The sequence below is a fragment of the Nycticebus coucang genome, chromosome 1 (assembly GCF_027406575.1).
Source record: "Nycticebus coucang isolate mNycCou1 chromosome 1, mNycCou1.pri, whole genome shotgun sequence".
In the NCBI taxonomy this organism is placed as follows: Eukaryota; Metazoa; Chordata; class Mammalia; order Primates; family Lorisidae; genus Nycticebus; species Nycticebus coucang.
The window spans coordinates 156934882-156950375 of NC_069780.1; the positions used below are offsets into that span (position 1 = coordinate 156934882).

General features: G+C 37.7%; 1 protein-coding gene across 3 annotated transcripts in view; it reads right to left on the reverse strand.

Annotated features, from left to right (window-relative positions):
• PARP8 (poly(ADP-ribose) polymerase family member 8) overlaps positions 1-15494 on the reverse strand; it is a 182599-nt gene that overhangs the window by 47832 nt on the left and 119273 nt on the right. For all 3 annotated transcript variants that reach the window (XM_053590897.1, XM_053590890.1, XM_053590904.1), the window contains 3 exons: positions 12458-12518; positions 11941-12031; positions 2413-2479 (listed from right to left, as the gene is read on the reverse strand). In XM_053590897.1, coding sequence (XP_053446872.1) covers positions 2413-2479; positions 11941-12031; positions 12458-12518 — 219 coding nt within the window. The remainder of the gene's footprint in view (positions 1-2412; positions 2480-11940; positions 12032-12457; positions 12519-15494) is intronic.

Consider the following 15494-nt stretch of genomic DNA (forward strand, 5'->3'; position numbering starts at 1 on the left):
AAACAGTGAACACAGCACATAGCCTTCATTAATTTGTCAGGATTAAAATTAAATACATAACTTCTTTTTCTGAGCCCATATGATTTATATAGAAGCCCATGAAGTGTGGAAAGCTATTTATTCCTAGATTTCTCTGCTTTTATAATTCTTGTCTTATTTTGATCATTCCTATAATACCTTTTTGAAAAAGCTCTTAACGGGCATACAAAAAAAGTACATAAAGCAAAACAGTATAAAAACAAGACAGGAAATTGAAGAGGGGAAAATTATAGGAAAAAATGTGTCAAGATCAGGTGGTACCCAAGCAGGATGGCATAATGCAGAAGCAGGCTCCATGAACCCCTCCAAGATGTGTTAGGGGCAGGAAATACGTAAAATCCAATTAAAACAAACGTACAAACAACAAAAAACAACTGCACTGGGAGGGAAAATTTCTCCTGTGAGTCCTTGTAAGAGAGTGCTGCATAATATAATGAGCTAAACATACAATGCCAATTGAGTTTAGTTTTACAGAGGCGGAATTATAAACATTAAGGGTTTATTACCTAATTTTGTATTTGCACATCTTTAAATCCAATACTAGGAATTTACAAGATTTTTTTTTTCTTTCAAATGTGGTCTACACATGACCCACATATGAGCATTGCTGACTCAACTTAAGGTCATAAAAACGCAAAACAATTCTAGAGCTCCAGGGCACAGATGACCCTAGATATCACATAAAATGACCTCAGTAAGTTCTCCATTTAGTAAATAAAATAGATAATTGCAATGTGTTTTCTCTTAGACTATTGCTCAATAAAGGTCAAGGTAGGATGGCAAACTACAAGTCACTACATTACAATGAAAGCAAACACATCGCCTGCACCTTCATGAAGGGCCTAACCCCCATCTATATGTACACAGTTATCAAATGGTCTCTTGATGAATTTACATTTAAGTTACATTAGCAGATTCAGAAGAATAAATAATTTTTCGGGATTCTCCATAAATACAAATTCTTATAGCAGATATTTGGACAACCATAGAATTTATTGTCTGCATTCTAACCATGGCTAATTGAGGCACATGCCTTCGTTTTAAAAGTCAGTTCAACTTTGGGGTTGGTTAAACGTCCTCTCATGAAAGGCTGAGGCCCAATCTAGACTCTATGTCTGAGGAGAAAGCCACATTCCCTCTGCGTGGAAGGTCACCAAAGGAAAACAGGAAGACGACATCATTATTTTCTGCAAGGAAAGCCACAACAAGCTCTGTGGATCCGTACCAAACCACAGACCAATGGGTTTACGCCTTGGCTCACACTGGGGATCACTTAATTTAAAAAAAAAGTTAAAGGAAGTTCTTATTCTCTAATTCATCCGTGTTCTTTCTCTACACTAAGATGCAATTTCTTTCTGCTGCCATTGTATCTGGCTCTATCAGTATTTAGTTTTTGTTTTTAAAAAATAGATTTTTATATGAAATAGACTTAAAGACCAGAACACAAAAGCAAATTAAGAGTTGAACAGCAGAAAACTATGAATAAGCCTCTGTGAGATTTTATGAGGCGATACACAAGAGCATCATTCATCTTCTCCTGATGCTCAAAACCTATTATCATTTATTTCTATCTCAAGTCTATTAAAAATACCAAAGTGTGCCAGAATCCTAGGGACTACATAAATGCAGTGCCATATGGGATAATGATGACATACTAAAGAATGTATCTGTCAATTCAAATTAATTATATATAAAATTTTCAAAGAATCAGTCAATTTATAAGGGACAAACCAAGTCATTGTATGAGTCAAGGTCCAAACAGGAAATGAAGAGTCTATTTACAACAGGAGTGTTTGAAAGGTGTGGGCATGTGAAGTAGGATAGTGCGGTGACCCAAGGCTAGTAGTTGTTGCCACCTCGAGGTCATAAAGAACAAGCAGGTGGAACCATCAAGAGAACACAGGGAGAGAGAGTCATGCAAAGTCTGCAGACTGGAACAGAAGCAGGAAGCTTCAGCTGAAGTCAGCTCAAGATGACCTACTAGAGAGGAAAACATGACAGTAAGTCCTCCCATCTTGTTCTCTTCTCTCCCCCTGGACCCCTGATGTGACTGATCGTGTGACTAATACTCACATCAGGGGTCCAGAGACGCAGGAGCCAGTGTCCACAAACGCCAGGCTCCCTAAATAGAGTGCTGGGCATCAAAGGGAAGGGAGGGCATCTGGGGTGGCAAACAGAAGGGCGCTGGCCCAGATGCCCAAGTGAGCTTTGCTAACTAAATTTTATCAGCGCAGCTCTTAACATCAGGTTGATTTCCTCTCCTGAGGCACTTACTTCAGACAGTTATTAAATACACATTTTTTAAAAGCAAGCAAAACAGTAACTCAGGTCTCTTCAACAGAAATTTACCTTTTTACACTTTGAAAAACTTACTTTTTTAGCTGATGTCCCAATCCAAACCGTTCTTTTGTGGAAATCTGAAAGACATCAACAGTGGGCACTGGAAAAGAAAAAAACAATCCTAGTCAAATACTGACTTGAAACTCAGCCAGGAAAATAGTTACATATTGGTATATATGTGTGCTTATACATATGCACACTTGTAAAAATAGCATACACATAGTCCTATACATTGCTATTTATGCAATATATACAAGAGATCCTCATGGTTGGTCAGTATATATTATTGTATAATGTGTCTAAATGTGTAACAAGTGTAATGGTGAAGAATGATCTCCAAGATAAGAAATAGCTTAAACAGTCATGTATTGGACAGTGTGCTCCTTTTTAAAGACACATGCTAGTATGGGCAGCGCCTGTGGCTCAGTCGGTAAGGCGCCGGCCCCATATACCGAGGGTGGCGGGTTCAAACCCGGCCCCGGCCAAAACTGCAACCAAAAAATAGCCGGGCGTTGTGGCGGGCGCCTGTAGTCCCAGCTACTCGGGAGGCTGAGGCAAGAGAATCGCTTAAGCCCAGGAGTTGGAGGTTGCTGTGAGCTGTGTGAGGCCACGGCACTCTACCGAGGGCCATAAAGTGAGACTCTGTCTCTACAAAAAAAAAAAAAAAAAAAGACACATGCTAGTATACACATGCACCACTTTTAGAATTAAACAGCGTGAGACTTACTTTTCACTGTACGTATTTATAGCCTCTCATTGGTTCACACACCTACCAGGTTTATATGTTTTTTCTTTAAATCAGTAACTAGAATGTTTAAGAAATTAATACTTACTTCAAAAACAACACTTTATCATTTATTAACCAATTTAGAGAATTTCTGTTCTTTCTTTTTTTTTTTTTTTTTTTTCAGATAAAGTCTCACTTTTATCACCATCAGTAGAGTGCTGTGGCATCACAGCTCATAGGAACCTCAAACTCTTGGGCTAAAGCAATCCTCCTGCCTCAGCCTCCAGAATAGTTGGGATTACAGGCACCCACCACCACGTCCAGCTATTTTTGGAGACAGGGTCTCCCTCTTGCTTGGGCTGATCTCCAACTCCTGAGCTCAAGCAATCAATTCACCTCAGCCTCCTTGAGTGCTAGGATTACAGGTGTGAGCCACCATGCCCAGCCAATTTAGAGTATTCCTGTGTGCCCCCATGCCAGCCACTACAGGTGGAAAAGTGAAAACACACACACACCACATACACACCACACACACACACACACACCATACACACACACACCACATACACACATACCACACACACACCATACACACACACACCACATACACACATACCACACACACACCATACACACACCACACACATAGCAAACACACACATAGCACACACACACACCACACACACACATACACATGTGCAGATATCTCTGCCCCTGTGACCTGCAGGCAGTGGAAGGAGACAGATGAAGAACAAGGAGGAAAACAGACACAGTGTGAAAGGTGATCAAAGCTCTGGAGAAAAACAAAGAAGGGCAAAGGGTGGGGCTGCTGGGGTGTGAGCACTCCAACATTGGGCAAGAAGGAACAGGAAGACAATCATCTCCACCCGAGGAAACGAGGAGGGCAAAGCCACTGAACAGGAGATATGCTCGCATGTTCTCGCTGGACAGAAATGAACGAGGCATCATGCCAGGGGTGAGAGCAGGGAAGGACCACAGGACGATCGCCTTCTCACAGAGCAAGGGAGAAATGCGACAATCAGTCAGGAACTGAGGCAGGATGTTTATAGGGCTTGGCTCATGGAGGTGATGAACATTTTGGATTCACATTTCTAGGAGAGCTGACAGATTCTGATGATGGACTTATTTGAGGAGCAGAAAAGGAAAAAAGAGGAAATAAGGACAAACCCAAGGATCACTGCCTGAGCAACCAGAGGGATGAGCTCAGAGCTTACACCAACTTCTGTGACGTACAACACTGCAGGAGAAATGGTTCTGGAGAGGGGGGATGGTTACTCAACTCTGTTAAACCTGAGATGCTTATTTGACACTCAGATGGAAAAGTTAAGTAGGCAATTGGATTAAGAAGCCCAACACTTAGGCACTGAGGTGAGAGGAATGTGCTAATGATAAAAGTTGAAGTAGCCAGAATGTACGTGTATTTAAAGGCATTTTGTGAGATGGATGGAAGAGAAAGAAGTCTGGCTGGCTCAGCAAACAAGGCTGGAAAGAAATGTTCAGGAAGATGGAAGATTCCAGCACGCTGCTGGTCTGGACACAAATGCAAAGAACTTTTTCGAGGGCGTAAACAATTGTTATCATATACTGCCAGGTCAACCAAGATAAAGACTCAAAGTTGGTAATTTAGCAAATCAAAGTTACTGGTCACATCAGCAAGAGCAATGCTAGTGAAACGATGGACTCAAAGCCTGACTTGAGTGAGTTTGAGGACAACAAAGAGGAAAGAAAACGAAGCAAGCTGTCAGAGACACGTTTCATCAGGAAATTTAACCTAACAGTCAAGGGAAGCAGTGTTAAGGTCCCAACTGAAGAGAGATTTGAGATCAAGTGGGGTTTTTTTTTGTTTGTTTGTTTTGTTTTAAATGAAAGAATTCTTTCTTTGCTGGTGGGAACCTTCTGCAAGATAGGTTAACAAGAGAAATGATTAGTACAGGAAGGAGAAGAATTGCTACAATGGTGTTTTAAATAAGCGAAAGGCAATGGAAGCTCATGTTCCAATGGTAGGGTGACATTATGGAGTCCCCTGCTGCCATTCAGTCACAGCAGCGGTAAGGACAGCAGGTGACCACAGCAAAGACTCCCTTTTATTTTTATTAATTGACTTTTTTTTTGAGAAAGAGTCTCACTTGGTCGCCCTTGGTAGAGAGCCATGGTGTCAGAGCTTACAACAATCTCAAACTCATGGGCACAAGTGATCCTCTTGCCTCAGACTCCTGAGTAGCTGAGACTACAGGCGCCCACCACAGGCAAAGACCGTATTGCTCATAGGACCTTCTCAGATCACACACGCCCCACCTTGCAGAACGAAATGGTTCCTCCTGAATTATCTTATTCCTTATATTGGCCCTCATTCCAGGATGCAAGCAAATATGCAAACATACAGAATTTGGTGTTAGTCTCACCAAACAATTCATTCCTTTCCTAAGAGCACCTCAACCCTCACACAAAGCGAGCAAGGAATAGAAAAGACATCACTCTAATCTCATTTGTTCCACACTCAGGGCCACCAAAATTCAGAACTAAGTAAAAAATGCTAACATTTTGTGCTCTAAGAAGACACAATCTCTTCAGGGCAGACAGAAAAAATGAGACTAGAAGGCAGAGACATAAAAGGGATCTGGCCAAAAAGTACAAAAATCCAAAATGCCCAAGAACTTCACTGGAGAAAACGTGCACAGTATGTAAATAGAGGAAGGGAGATGAGATAATAATAAACAGAGATGTTCTATGGAGAATATATAAATTATTTCTAAAAATTAATAATGCAAAAACCAAAATAAGTATGTCTGACTACAAAAATCAGTATCTAGGAAAATATACCTTAAAAACATTTACTAAAAATTGGTAATAAAATCTAAACACCCATAATTTTGAAACATGTTGGAAGAGTTCACTAAATGCCACTTACAGAAATATCCCAAAATTCAAGTGCTAAAATGAATATTATTAAGAATTAATATAATTAATTATAATTGATTGCATTTAAGATGTTAATGTAAGATATAATCAGAAAACAGGGTTGAAGCATATGGGAACTCTGTGCTATCTTTCCAATTTTTTCTGTCAATCTAAGCATTTAAAATGAGTATTTCAAAGATTAATAGTTTCCTGGTAGACAATAATGAGTTATAAAATAAATTGGACTAAAAACACCCAATTAAGAAAATAAGTAGGCTGAGTGTGGTGGCTCACACCTGTATTCCTAGCACTCTTGAGAGGCTGAGGTAGGTGGAGTGCCTGAGCTCAGGAGTTCAAGACCAGCCCAAGCAAGAAGGAGACCCTGTCTCTAAAAGTAGATGGGTGATGTGGCAGGCACCTATAATTCCAGCTACTTGGGAGGCTGAGGCAAGAGAATTGCTTAAGCCCAAGAATTTAGGTTGCTGTGAGCTGTGATGCCACAGCACTCTACCGAAGGCAGGGAGAGACTCTGTCTCAAAAAAAAAAAAAAAAAGAAAGAAAAGAAGTATTCAGGAATAAACGCAGCTTAAAATTACTAGAAATACATAACTTTACTGATATATAAAACTAGAAACTACAAGTAAGCCTTTTTCATAGAAAAAGTAAACATTATAAAAATGACTATTTGTCCCAAATTTATTTAAAAGTGTACTTCAAACATAATAAATTCCTCACAGGGTTTATTCTGAAGGGGCAAGGAAACGAAGAAGCACTTGAAAGAACAGTGATGTATTTTCATGTTTTAAATCAGGCAAAAGTTGTTCAATTTTTCTTCTCAGTCAGATAATTGAGGTTGGGATGTGAAAATCATTCTAATACTCTGATCATGTAAGCAGAGAGGTATCAATGATGAGAATATGGGGCCAGGTGTGCTGACTCATGCTTGTAATCCCAGCACTCTGGGAGGCCGAGGTAGGTGACTGCCTGAGCTCACGGGTTCAAGACCAACCTGAGCCAGAGGGAGATCTCGTCTGTAAAAACAGCCAGGCATTGTGGCGGGCACCTGTTGTCCCAACTACAGGGAGGCTGAGGCAAGGAAATTGCTTGAGTCCAAGATTTCAGGTTGCTGTGAGCTGTGATGCCACAGCACTCTACTGAAGGTGATAAAGTGAGTCTATGTCTCAAAAATAATAATAATAATATGCACAGAAAGTAAAATGCATTTAAAGTAATGCTAGTGGTTCATCATTTTCAACTAAAAACAGACTTGTCCTCAAGATAAAAAAACTACACTTACATATCAGGAATTCTGGAAAAAATATATTTAATCACAAGAATAACAAGTTATATCACACCTATACTTAAAGTATATTTCCACACACACACAATAAAAATAGTCCTTCTCATTAACTTCAAAGTGGGTAAGGAGATATATTTGTTCGATACTTGTTCACTTATCATACTTATCATACTTGTTCACTCACAGATGCCCTGTCAGATGAGCTCCTGCCAAATAGTGTAGTTCAAATAAGTGATATTCATATATTTCTGCAACATAGGAATACATGCTTTTCAAAAAGGACTCAGTAGGTCGGTCCAAATCTTGAATTAAACATAATTTTTGTTTGCACGTTTATTTTACTATAAATCCTTATACCTTCAAAGATACACTGTAAAAAACTCTTCGAGAAATATTTTCTCCCTTTTTTATAAGCTTGCAATAACCCAAATCATAAACTAGAATAAAACCTAATTATTTCTTCTGGGGTAACAAATGACATGCTCCTTTTTGGTAATATCTCTGTGTCTAGTCATGTATTAGAGGTTACTGCAAATTGTTAAACACATTTTTTCTTCAAATATTCAACAAGGAAAAAATAGCCTGTTGAGGAATTCGCTAGCAAGATGGTAACATGAGCACGTACTATTGCACAAACACCAACCTAACCTGTGCATAACAGAAACAGAAGGGATCCAGCAAAAGAAGAACAACCTTGGAGTAGTGCCATGCCCATCTCTGAAACTTCCAGCAAATTCTGCTACAAACAGAGCAGATGGAACCAATCTTAAGAAACCCTAAAGGGCTCGTGCAAAACTCCTTATTCTATGAAAGAGACAGATGCTAAAAGCCAACTACCAAAAACACCTCCCAAAATGCGGGGCAGATGAAGCATGACGCAGAGAATGAAGCGGGGGCAGTCCCCCTGGGGACCGGCGGTGAAGGAAGCAAAGGGTTGGCTTGGCAGGGCCTGAGCAGACGCTCACCTCACTCTCAATCCCTGACCTGCCATGGTAGGTCAAGTTCAATCAGAAGCAGACCCTGACTGAGGATTGTAGGCAAAATAATTTAGTAAAAATGCTCTCAGAAGAAATCAGTAAGAGACTACAGGATGGGGAAGAGTGACAGGAAAAGAGGAAAAGCCAAGCAATGGTACAAATTCAAGTAAAGTCCCAGCTTCAGCCCCATCCTGAGGGTAAAACTGAAGCAAAAATTGCACTTTAGAGCTTGTCCAGCCTTGAGGTGGAGTATCGAGGCCATTCTATCCCCACATCAGTCACAGTTAAAGTAAGGAACTGCCGAGTACTTACCTGCTCTCCCCAAGAAACAGAAAGCTCATTTGTCTAAGGATAATCTACTGAAGGTCTCTGAGTGTGAGCTGGTAGCAGCTAAGTGTGCAGAAAGAAGCCAGGATGGGAGCAAGGGCTGGTGGAAGTATCACACAGGATCAGGGTGGGACTCCAACAGAGTTCCCAGCCCAGCCCCTGCAGCTGGGGCTGGGCTGAATCTGAACAAGAACAAATGTAAAATTCTTTTCTTTTTTTAATGAAATTATACACAAATCACACTAATTTCTGAAAGAAGTGCATTTCCACTTATGCTTGAATACAATATTGAGGAAAACGAAACTCCATCCATAGCAGTAAAATGATAAATCTTGGGCAATTACTGATGGTTGTTCACAGCAAGATTCAAAAGGATATTGAATAAATAGAATGAAAACAGTTTTGATGATAGAGAAGGAATAATATGGAATCAGGAAAGAATGTGGCTGAATTAAAAACATAATAGGAACAGCCAATTCAAGACTGAATCATGAAAAGAAAAATCACTTAATACAGCACAAGACAGATAGAAAAAACAAAGTTCCCACATGTGAAGGATGAAAGCATGAGGGAAACAAAGAACACCACAGAGGACGGGGGACGGGCAGGTGCGGAAGGAACCATGAAAAACTACATAAAATGTCTTGAGCCGAATTAAGACCTAGGTGTACCGAGCAAAAATAAATACAGGAGAGGTAATCAAGGAGAAGAAGAAAAAAGTAGTTCAGCTAATACAGTAAAAACAAACGAAAACAGATTTCTTACACACGGAAAAAAGTTGAAACACTTCACATAAAAATTAGCAGAAGTTTCTAAGGCATTTTTCGCCCTTTGGGGGGAAAAACTATCGCAATCCCACAGGTTTCACTTGGTCGGGTTTGTCTTGTTCACAAAACAAAAAGTGACTCTTAGGCACAAAAAAACAAAAGTGCAAGGCTCGGGTTTCCTTGGTCTGCAGGTTGTTATATAAATCAACCAACAGAGATAAAAAAGAACAGATGAGCTGCGACATTGAAGTAGTACTGAATAATAAAATCATTTAAACATGGATGAAAACAATTGTTAGAATATTTATAAAACCTTGCCAATGAGAAAAAAAAAATCATTGACGGTACTATAAAGGAAAATCTGCCTAAAACCAAGATTCTGTCACAAAATAAGTAAACAAGTATCAGCTGTATGACTCCATAAAAAGCACGCTGTGGTAGCATCTCACACAGACGGGGTTTGGATGAATTGAGATTAACAGACCCAGTTTCATTCTCAACCCTAAATATTAAAAGAAAAAAAGTTCAGACATAAGCGCTTCTTTTTCTTGTAACCATCCCCAGTATAGAATCAAATAGGCACATTTCAAATCACTAAATTAAAAAAAAAAAAAGTTAGCTGTATGACAAAGTATGTGGGCAAACAGAAAACACACACACGTACATATATAGGCTGAACTATTGTGACGAGATTACAAATCATTCCTTTGTAGATGATTTAATGAGGACGGTCTCGTGATATAACATTAAGATGCATAATCAAAAAAAAAGATGCACAGCTATTTATTGAATTTAATATCAACATTACTAAAATAAACCCACATGCAAAGAGAACAGAAACAACACCAAACCTTTCAGTTTTTTCAATGTCGAGGAATTAGGAGTAATTATTTTCCTTCTTAATTATGTTTCCATATGCAAAAAATCTAACATTTTTTTGCTGTCTATCATTAAATCACATCACTTAGCATAAGCTATTGTATTAAGAATTGATTATTTAATTTAAATAGAATGTATTATACAAAAATAGAAAATAGATGAAGTAAAAGATTTTCCTGTATTTCATAAATTTAAAAGATCAAGTACTGGGTGGCGCCTGTGGCTCAGTGAGTAGGGCGCCGGCCCCATATGCTGAGGGTGGCAGGTTCAAACCCAGCCCCGGCCAAACTGCAACAAAAAAAAAAATAGCCGGGCGTTGTGGCGGGCGCCTGTAGTCCCAGCTGCTCGGGAGGCGGAGGCAAGAGAATCACGTAAGCCCAAGAGTTGGAGGTTGCTGTGAGCCGTGTGACGCCACGGCACTCTACCTGAGGGAGTACAGTGAGACTCTGTCTCTACAAAAAAAAAAAAAAAAAGTACTTTTCCTGTTCATGTGAAACTTAAGAGTAGACAGATGATCCTCTTTGATATGCTAGAGAGGAATGTGTAAGATATGTGTGGCAGATTAAAGCAAGCCACCAAGTCCAGGGGTGCTGCCTTTGTCCCTACCCCTTATTCCGGGGGGCGGGGGGGGCTCTTCCACTGTTCCCATCAACAGATGACAATGGAAAACTCACTGTGCCCTTTCCTAGTAGCTTCCACATCCTATTTCTTGGAACACTCACATTCCGACCCCAGTCACCAAGTACAAGAAGACCAAACCACCAGCGCAGAAGTCAGGGGTAAGGTAGGAAGTCTAGTAAACAGCCACGGCTGAGTGCCGAGATGACACCTGCATCACCTACGAGCCATTTGACAGTCCCACACCTCGGGCATCCAACCTATGACATGACCTGTGCCCTAGCCACCATCTAACTGCAAAGTCAGGCAACGCACGGCAAGAACTGCCCATCTGAGCTTAAGAATAGTGAGAGTTATGTTACGCCACTAAACTTTGGGGTGGTATTTTAATGCAGCAGTTGATAAATGAGTGGGTACAATTGTGCACATGTTTGTGTATATTATTAGTAGGCAGGGAAAAAATATTTTAATGAAGTAAATTTTGGCAAGACTTATAATAGGGTTCTTCGTTCTAAATAGCTATCAGGTGAAATACAGCAGTATCACCCATTATGGATTCTAAAAACAAAAATGCCATTATGATCTCCATTTGTTAAAAACAGAAACAACTCCTCCTCCCAGGAGTTGGAGGCTGTAGTGAGCTATGATGGCATCACTGCGCTCCAGACTGGACAACAAAATGAGACCTGTCTCTAAAAAACAAAAACAAAAATGTAAATCTAAAAATCAGAGACAGAAATAATTAAATCTAAGGACAACCTGAAACGTGTATTTACTGAGATTCTACTATACACGAAGTTTTAGGGTTTTTTTGTTATTTGTTTCTAAGACGTGTCAACTTCTGAAAACATACACAATTAAATATTATGTTTCTGTTTCCATAAGTTATATTGGTAATAAACCATTATCTTAGAATGCAAGCATATTTAAATATGATTATCAAGGTACTTAGTGCTTATGCTCAGAATTACCAAATGAACCCACATTTTGCTTAAGGAACAGTGCACAGCTAATTAACATTCCAAATAATAGAGAAATAAAACAGACCTGGGCCGTTTAAATACTGTGTAAGTGAACAGTGCAGTCGAACAATGATAGGCTCTGTTCGAATTACTTCCCAAGCCACGGCAATCTCCTCCTGCACAAATATATTTAGAAGATGAATTGGTCATTTTTAGAGTTCACAATTAAAAAAAAAACAAAACTTTAAAAACTTACAATAGAGAGATGCTTAAATTATAAGGGCCAAAAATTATCCCCAAACCCACTATTGAAAGAAGGCCAAAGTACTGGTTATTATTTCCTTCCACATGTGAAAACTAAAATTGAAAACTTAAGATATAATAAAGTACTGTAAGAGCCCACAAATTTCAGAATATATTAAAAGAGTCAAGGCAAAAGAAAAACTACATGCAATTACTGCTTCTTTGACAAGTCACAGTATTTCTTTCCAAATTACTTTAATAGTCAATATACAAACAATCATAATGAAAAATTAAATTTCTCTCTGGAATAAAAATATGTATTTTACATGTACCAATATTACATAAATTGATATACTTACATCAAGAAAGCTAACATCAATATGCAGATCAATATCTACATCATCAATGGCTCCATATTCTCTGAAAGCAAAGATTAACATCAATTTTTTCATTTTCCCTAAAAAAATGGTAGGTGCTAGAATATTTTAATTAAAAATTAAATCACTAGTTATCATCATCTTTGATTTCCACAGATCTTACTGTGGACATGAATTAACGAGCTCAATCTGGTTGGATTGTCGTTTCCTGTGACCCAATTATACCATGTGGACATCTTCCTATCTTTATGTATAAGCATGTGCATACGTATGTTTGTTCTCTGTGGCAAATGAGTCAATCTTCCCACATGCTATTCAGTTTTCATTATACTCTCTGAGAAAGAAGAGCTCCTTCTAGGGGCAAGGAAGGAGATTCTGACATGAGGAAGGCATGTGGGGAGACACACAGACTATGTCCATGAATTTTCCTTCCAATTTGGGCACCGATGGTTCTAAAACTGGATTATTACTGAGTTTTGATAGGCAGGTCTGAAAGTCTGTTATATGAAAATTAAAACAAGTAACCACAGCATGTTCCCCATGAAAGAATTATGAAGCTCAGGTAGTGCTATGAATCAGTGTATTTTTTAAGTCAGTTAAAGACTATAAAAATAGTTTTAATATCCTCTACCTACATACATCTACGTTTTTTATATTCTTATAAAATGCTGAAGTTATAAATGCTACATACTGTGAGACATAAAATCACAGAAATAACTAAAATGGCCAATATGTACTGGGCACCAATGTATTAATTGTTGTAAAGATTCGACATACACGTGAGATTATTTCCATCTCCATTTACATACGCAAAAACCGAGGCCCAGAATCATAAAGTTGACTTATCCATCTACTGATCTATAGTAGAGTAGGGACTTGAATACATATACGCTAGTTACTATTCGAGATAATACCACTTTGTGTTGGTAACCAGGTCAACCAACCTTGTGAGATAGATAATACTACATTCATTTTGCAAATGAAGAAACAGGTTTAGGGAAGTGAAAACATTTAACAAATGAAAGATGGAAAGTCAGTGGGGAAGCAAGGTGTAGAATCCCCATCCAGCTTCAAAACTGTGTAAAGTACAGAATCCAGCACATTGTAAGCACTCAGAAAAATCTCTGTATGTTATATATTCAATTAATATTAATGGAACATATAATTGTGGCAGTTGTGTAGAGTCCAGGGAAATTTTTAATGACTAAATACTTTTATGTAATAAAATAAAAAATCCAGATCATTTTGCTTTTTGTTATCTATGACCCCGAAAAAGGGCAGCAAATTAGAAAACAACTTTCTGTGTTTTCTCTATTTTTCCTTTAAAATATATTAAATCATTGAGCACATTTTCATTTTTTATTAAATTATACTTTTTATTCTTTCATGGTAATTATCCTTAAAGTTTACATTAAAAAGAAGCTTAATGAACACATGTATACGTGAAAATAAAAAATAAATAAAAATGCATGCAAAAAAAAGAAAGAAAAATTATTTACATAGGAATTAATTTTTAAAAACTATCAAAGCATCATAACACCTGTGCTAATCATAAAGGATGAGATTATGTGCAAATTTAAACATGAGATTTTATACAGGAAGTATGACAAGAACAAGGGCTAAGCCTATGCACCATTTTATTTGTGCCTTCAGTTCAGGCACAGCAAACTATTTCTGTGAAAGTGAGGACAGTAAGTACAATATTTTAGGCTTTTTAAGCAGTAGACAGTGCTACATATTCCTCTTTGTTTTGGGGGAATTCTGTTTTGTTTTGTTTTTTGTTTTTACAACCCTAAAAAAAAAAAGCGTTTATAGCATACGGGCTGTTTGAAACAGATTTCCTGGCACAGAAATCATCTGTGATAACCTGATTATTCGGAACACTGACAAATAATTCATAAATATAATAGATCAAATATCCATTGTTAGGCATGTAAGGAGAAAGAGCCACTAAACGCAACAATAAGGACAGATGATGAACGGTGTTCAAGGAAAGTTGGAAGGGGCTGAAGAAGTGGCGCCACCACCTCACTTGCGGAAGTTCATCCTAAGAAAATAATAAATATGTGCAATTTTTTACCCAAACTGATGTATATAAAAGCAAAACTGAAAACAAAATGAATATTGAATAAGGAAATATTTAAAACAGCTATACCATGTTGATATGATTAGAAAAAACTACTCATTGCAAAAGGAGATATAAAAGGTCATATATTAGGGTAAATGTTCCAAATACACTATTTACTAAACATGCAGATTACCACCCCAAAAGGATAGAAACTGAAATGATCTTTTAAAAGAAGACAGACATAGGAAAAACAAAAAAGTTAAATAGGAAGTACGAATCTTGCATGTATAAAAGAATTATACATAGCATAGAACGATTTCGGTCCTGGTCTTTCACTTTGTGTATCATCAGTGTTCTTCCACATCATGGAATACTCTTCAAAACCATAAATTTAAGTGGCTGTATTTTACATAAATATTAATTTTATAATAATAAAATATTTGGTTCCTTTTGAATTTTTTTACAACATAAATATTGGTAAACAGAACCCTGGATAAAAAAAATTTATGTGCATCTGTCTTCTAATAGAATATTTTTTAAATTACTGGATCAAATAAATAATATGACTACATATGGGATTCTTGACACATATTGTTTAATTACTGTTTTGAAATGTTATAATAATTTATAATTACACCAGCCAAGTTATCACAGTGACCTACATTCTTATCATCATTGGGCATTTATATCTCTTGCCTCTGCTATTTTCATGGGGAAGAATAACTTTGTTTGAATTTATTTATACTGGCAACACTTTGGTATGTTTAGAGACGGAGAGAGAAAAGCATCAGAGATAAGATAAATAATAAGAACCTTATCCACAACTGTTTTCTCCTCAGTGTTCCCAGTTATTTCAAGAGAATTTACCATAACGGTATGTATAATCAGAATGTGACACACAGCTTTTAAAATCTTTAATACGTGAATTTCAAAGTATTCCATATCTAATTT